Source organism: Toxorhynchites rutilus, chromosome 3 (assembly GCF_029784135.1).
Source record: "Toxorhynchites rutilus septentrionalis strain SRP chromosome 3, ASM2978413v1, whole genome shotgun sequence".
In the NCBI taxonomy this organism is placed as follows: Eukaryota; Metazoa; Arthropoda; class Insecta; order Diptera; family Culicidae; genus Toxorhynchites; species Toxorhynchites rutilus.
Genome location: NC_073746.1, coordinates 42,253,967 through 42,260,420, shown reverse-complemented (window position 1 = coordinate 42,260,420; position 6,454 = coordinate 42,253,967). Strand labels below are relative to the sequence as shown.

Sequence of the window (6,454 nt, the reverse complement as noted above, 5' to 3'; positions counted from 1 at the left end):
TTTCCATTGTTATGACTTCTACCGTGTGAAAAACCTAGGTAACCTATTTTACCGGTAAATATTCCATTCCAAATATTCCACATCTGACTTTAGTTACCCGTGGGTAGTTATTTGTTTTAGGCAAAAAGTTATAAAAACCAACATCGACAACTGAAACACTCATTACACTTGCTACTGACCACCTGATCGATCATCTAAATATAAGGTGTAAAATTTCCACCAACAAACAAAAATGCATCCACAAAAGGAAGAATCCTACACCGAAAGCGGCGACTCCGGCTTCCATACAGAACCGTCACTAAGCGCCGAAATCGTCGCTTCGAACACAACGGAGACCTCGGGAGGAACCCGGGAGAAACATTCAAAACAGACTTCCGATTCAGGCGTTGACCTCTGTTCAAATGGGTCTCTCCGTGAAAAGGATACAGACGAGCTGTGCAAAAGCTTGGGACAGCTCAGAATGGGAACGGAACTAGCCAAGAATATTTCAACCTGGGAGAACTACTTCTTCCAAAACGACGATGGCGATACCTATCTTCACTGGTCGGTGAGCCACGGAGCTAGCGATGTGGTTCGGGAAATGATAAAGGTGGCACCTCGTTACTGCCTGGACATTCAGAATGACTTTTGCCAGACAGCACTGCACCTTTCGGTTCTTACAGACCAACCCAAGGTTGTACGGCTGCTTGTCGCAGCCGGCGCGAATCTAGAAATTCGGGATGTGCTAGGAAACACTCCGTTGCACTTGGCGTGTCTACGGGGTAAAACCACTTGCGCTAAGGAACTGCTGGCTAGCAAAGTTTCTTTCAATTTTGAGCTGTGGAACTATAGCGGAAAACGATGCATTCACGTAGCGACCGAGAAATCCAACATAGAGATACTTCGCTGCTTAGTTAGCGCGGGAGCTGATATCAATTCAAGGGTAAGTCGATTTTGTCTTGAGTGATTTTCGAAGATTATTTCATGTTGTTTTATTTTTCGCCCAACAGGAAGGTTCCGCTGGATTGACACCATTGCACATTGCAACTGAAATGGAAAACGAGCAAGTTATCGACTTCTTGCTGAACGAGTGCCCCAAGCTTTGGCTGGAACAGGTGACGTACGCAGGATTCACTGCCTATCAGCTGGCGGCTATCATGCGAAATGAAGCTATACTTAAGAAACTGTGTAAAAAAGGCGCAGATAAGCTCCCTTCGCCGGTGGACAGCGATGATGAAAGGTGGGAATGCGAGCCGCAAGATCTAATAAGAATGGAGAGGGAAGAAGATTAAACAAAAATAATTTGTGCAGATCAAAAATCAATAATTTGTACAAAAATAATCTGATGCATCTTGATATGATTGACGGTTCCGAGTTCTGTATTTGTTTCATATGCGACAACGAATGAGAAACAATGAATTTGTTTTTTGACAATCAATATCGGTGCTACGATTTGGACGATATAATTTAGAATAATAATCTTATAGTTAAAAAAAATAACTGAAGTTTTATAAAATTTTCATGAAGTTTCACTGGAATAAACTATACAGATATTCCTTATGTAGCATGCAGTAGAAAGAATATGTCCAAGAAATCTTTCAAATTGTTTATTTATTCATTAATTTCATAACAACATTGTAAGTAAATTGATGATGTATCTTAATACTTCAATTCACGATTCGATTACATTTTATAACATAAGTCGATGAATCCTATGATATGCTGGCAATACAATCTGATAAAAAATTATTCATATTTTTCTGGTATAAAACATCTATTGTGGTAAGGACGGTCACTATCGTATCGTTTATTGACTATATTTTCCCAATGCGAAATAGTGACTTCTATTTCAAGTGCAAATCACTAAAATTTTTGAGATGAGAACAGATGCTAGTATCAGGTTGCATTGGACTATATAACTATTGACTATTGATGCTGATTAATACCAGGGTCAGACATACAGCTGTACTTGCGTTGTAAGAGGACAGCGTTGTACAGGTACTATCGTACCATGACAGACATACTTTGGTTGTACATTGTACCGCATGTCAAACTGACAATCAGGAATTTAAATCTATTGCAATCGGGTTGACGACGGAATGGTGTCGACATCTGGATACGACATTAGTTTGTGTGAGGCCAACTCTTCTCTATCAGATTAGTCGACCCTAAGGCAGTTTTCAATTATTAAAATTTGTATGAAATTTTTTTCTTGGCGTTGTTTGCCTACTAGAAGTACGTTGTTCTGACCCTAATTTAAACTATTTTCTATAAATTTCCAAATATTCTCACCAAAACTTACCATTATAATATAAAATTATATTTAGACATAGTTTTTGTATGATATTTTTCACCACTTGCATGCAAAAGTGATTTTCATTTACATGGAGTACTAGTTTGATTTGGGAAAAATAATTATCATTCATAGTTTTTATTTTGAAAGTGTGTTCATTTCTTCTGCAAACCCATATTGTCATGCCTACTCCCCCGTTTCGTAATACGAAGCTCAATGCCGTCAACGTTCTTGCTTGTTTATTTTTTGTATCTTTATTTCTTCAGGATGCTGAACGTAATCAGAACGAAAATGATTCAAAATAACAGAAAAATTTAAATGCTGTTGAAGCAGAGCAGAAAATATAGGATGTTAGCTTTGATATCTAGGAAGCTCTACAGGAAATACGTTTCGTTACTCTCTAGTCCGGTTAAATCCCGAAAACGTAGGGTGTGGTCAACTGTAAGATGCATTTGAATATCAACTTTAATTTCTCTAACTATATCGGTCTTTCAGGTAGAAAATTCTAGATTTTGGGAAGATGAAGTACCAATGTTTAGTGATAAAAAGTTCAAAAACACGCTTCGGTTTGACAGATGTACGTTTAATTTGTTGGTCAAAAAATTACATCGCCTGCAAAGAGAAGATACTCTTTGGCGGTCTGCTATTCGGTTGGAAAAACGCATCGCTATTGCCCTGTATGTTTTCGGATCGTCAGCGGAATATAGAACTATTGGAAGTCTATTCGGTGTAGGAAGAACAACTACGGGTGAACTGGTCATTGAAATCTGCAATGCGGTTGTTGATGTTGTGCAACACGAAGTGTTTGACGCATACCCACCAACCTCGGAGAAGATATCAGAAATAGTCGGTGGCTTCGAGAAACTGGGTTTTCCACAATGCTACGGTGCCATTGATGGATGCCATATAGAAGTCAAAGTACCAAAAAATGAGGCAACTGACTACTATAACTTCAAAGGATGGCATTCGGTTATTCTGTTTGCTGCGGTGGATCATCGTTACCGGTTCACATATATCAACGTAGGAGTTCCTGGCCGTTCAAATGATTCAACTATTTTTGAGAACTCCAAACTCAAAAAAGTACACTGCACGAACGAGACATTTAAAGCGCATTCGAAACTAATCGAAGGGGTTGTAGTACCGATACTGTTGATCGGCGATTCGGCTTTCAGACTGTCAAACCAGGTGATGAAGCCGTTTCTATTTTCTGTAGATCAGCCGGAGCATGAAAAGTTATTTAATTATCATCTATCAGCATGCCGACGGGTTGTAGAGAATGCTTTCGGCCATCTGAAGGCCCGTTTCAGAAGAATCGGGAAAGGTTTGGAGGTCGACCTAAATAATGTCAATACAATTATCAAAACTTGCTGCATTCTACATAACCTATGTAACAACCACAATGACCATATTAACAAAAAAATGGATGATCCAGATTCAAACCTTAAATTCGAAGCAACAACCACAAAGAGGATTGATAGTAAGAAACGAAAACGCATCAGCATCCAGGATTAGAAACGCACTGATGGTACATTTCGGTAAATATCACAGGGAAACTGTCCCATTATCTCCCTCTATATTCACTGTAAAAACAGTGGGTGGTACCCACCACCGCAAACTTTTCATCAATTTCTGTATTCATTTGATTTTTTGAACATGTTTTATTTGGTTCAAATTTCCAATTTCCAATTCAAATTTTATCGACCAGCTTGCTCATCAACGCGTTATTTTCTTTCATGAGCTCGATTATTTGAAGATCTGTAGTCTTGGAATGCTCCATAAAAGTAACCATATTTTCCTTTTTATTTATAGCCAATTCCAACAATTTTTCCTGCACATTTTGTTTTCTCTTTTTAGGATCGGAATGCCTGCGGCTTGATGATGGCAGTGTTGGTGATGGCGATGATACTGATGATGTCGGCGCAGAAGGTGACATAAACATAGATTGAGCGAATGTGTCGTTCTCCGGGTTGTACGCTTCATCTAAATACTCAGCATCGCAGTAGTCATCATCTGGAACAAAATAAAAGATATTGTTAGTTGCTTCGTTAATGCCTGATATAGATCAAAAAACTGTTTTCAAGTTGAGTGAAAAACTATAAAATTTGGCTGGAATACTTTCCAGAAGATGCCGGATGAACTATCTATTCTATCTTGAATCAGAACCCAACTCAAATTACTCATAAATCAAAAGCTGCTTCAATGAAAATGAATTTGAATGCTAAGACTGAGTGGTTATTTACATACATTCACGTTCCGCGCATGATTCTGCAAGGTCTCAGTTTGATTCTTTTCAGAATAATTATACCAAACAGGTCATTTGGACCACCGCTACAGTCACCCATTGCATGAGATTTGATACTATATTTGTACGACTCAAATTGAAAGGGAAGTTCTTATCTCACATTTAATAAATTAAAAATGGTAATGAAAGCTTTCTAGATGATGTTTAACACAAGAGAAAGTCGATCCATGCAGTCTCCTTCTTTCGAAAATTTACTGTCAAAATTACTTTTAACTTACCGGAACCAATCACCTCATCCATCAAATCGCGAGTGCTGTTTTGTTTATAAGTATGGAGAAAGCTGTGTAGAATATCAAAATAATCCCAAGAAGAAGGTGATCCTCCCGAGGGCCCCATGACGTTTCTTTCGGATCGGTAAAAGTACACTATCTCAAAAAATTGCCCGTAGAGTGCTGACTCAAACGTTTTAACAGCCGAAAAGAATGTTAATTCGAGACAAAATAAAAGCATATTTGGTCCGAATGCTTTGTAAATATGTCTTTTTAGTAGCTCAGTTGTCAAAATAATCACAAATGCCACAAAAAATATCTTATCTCTGGCATTAATTTCATGAATTTTTTCAGTGGATCAGGAATTTATGAAAATCAGGGGCACTTGTGATTATTTTGACAAAGGGCACATTTCCCCACGTAGGGACCAAATATGCCATTATTTTGACTTGATTTTATTCTTTTCAAAAAGTATCTACCTGTACTTCCGAGAGAGATTATTGATCCGGTTTTTCAATTCGACCGCCGTAAGTATAACGCCGTGGCCTTTCAGCTCCTCACACATTTGCTTGTAGATGTGGGAGTTCTTGGAAGTGCTCCGAAGGGACAGAATATTGTCCTTCCACACTTCAATGACGACCAGCATCCCCGATTTGTCGAGCATCGTAGCCTTCCTTTTCTTTGCTAGCTCCATTACCATTGTTCAACTACTCTTGGCCACAGGTATATATAGTTTATAGTTTTTTTCCTCACGAACTGAATAGGAATTGGAATTGGTGTTGGATTTAAGAGACTTTAAACTCTGGGAGTTCATTCGTCTCTAACTGAATATTTAACACTGCGGTGTTTTGATTCGGTGTTGACAAAACTTGTTCATGGTGCCACCACTACCCGTCTATGGCGCTGCGAGCAGTTGAAATTGACAAGCTGTAACCATGTACAACGGTGAAATAGGTCGGTACAGATCAGGGGTTAGACATCAATTGAATATAGGCTACCCAAAGTCAAAATCAATATGGCGTCATTTGTTTACCAACATACCATTTGCGAGGATTGAAATCGTTGAAATCACGGAAATTGCGCTGCTTTATTTCTAACTGCTTAAGCGATTTTTATATTTCGGTTTCACATGGAGGTGTTCAGATTCAACATGGAGTTTAAAGTTAGCCACTATTTAACTATATAACCGGACCGTGTTGTAAACAACAGTAATCGTCAGAACCAAAATGTCAGTAAACCGCAGCAATATTGGGTACATTGGCAATACGAGGGATTTGACGTTTTAGTCGTACCCCTGGTACAGATACAGCGATTGTACCGAGTTGCTTGCATGGTTCTAGCGCTGTACATGGTGACAGACATACAATTTTCGAAGTACAGCGGTAGTACAGCTGTATGTCTGTCATAAGTATAATAGTCACCTTATGATTGGAGAGTTCCATGATTTTTGAGGATCCAGCACTTATTAGTTATTTGAATAATGAACAACGCTGGACATCGTCCCGTAGATGGGCAGTATCGAGCCCGTAACCGGTCGACTGAAAAGGTAAATTTAACGTCCTTTTTACGCTTGTAAGAACTATAAGGCTAGGCGCACATTGAGACACGTATAGCGCGTGTAGCTTGACGTGACAAAGCGCCTGTTTCTGTGTTTAATGAAAACAAATGGAA

At 38.8% G+C, this 6,454-nt stretch overlaps 2 protein-coding genes across 2 annotated transcripts; one reads left to right on the top strand and one right to left on the bottom strand.

Annotated features, from left to right (window-relative positions):
• Positions 1-232: 232 nt before the first annotated feature.
• On the top strand, positions 233-1,271 carry LOC129773066 (NF-kappa-B inhibitor cactus-like). The gene is made up of 2 exons (XM_055776617.1): positions 233-922; positions 990-1,271. The coding sequence occupies exons 1-2, from the start codon at positions 233-235 to the stop codon at positions 1,269-1,271; spliced, it is 972 nt and encodes a 323-aa protein (XP_055632592.1).
• A 2,688-nt stretch (positions 1,272-3,959) lies between these two features.
• LOC129773065 (uncharacterized) lies at positions 3,960-5,715 on the bottom strand. Its single transcript, XM_055776616.1, has 3 exons — positions 5,263-5,715; positions 4,793-4,827; positions 3,960-4,282 (listed from the first exon to the last, which is right to left on the bottom strand). Exons 1-3 carry the CDS (start codon positions 5,481-5,483, stop codon positions 3,960-3,962), a joined length of 579 nt encoding a protein of 192 aa, XP_055632591.1. The 5' UTR covers positions 5,484-5,715.
• Between the last annotated feature and the right edge of the window lie 739 nt (positions 5,716-6,454).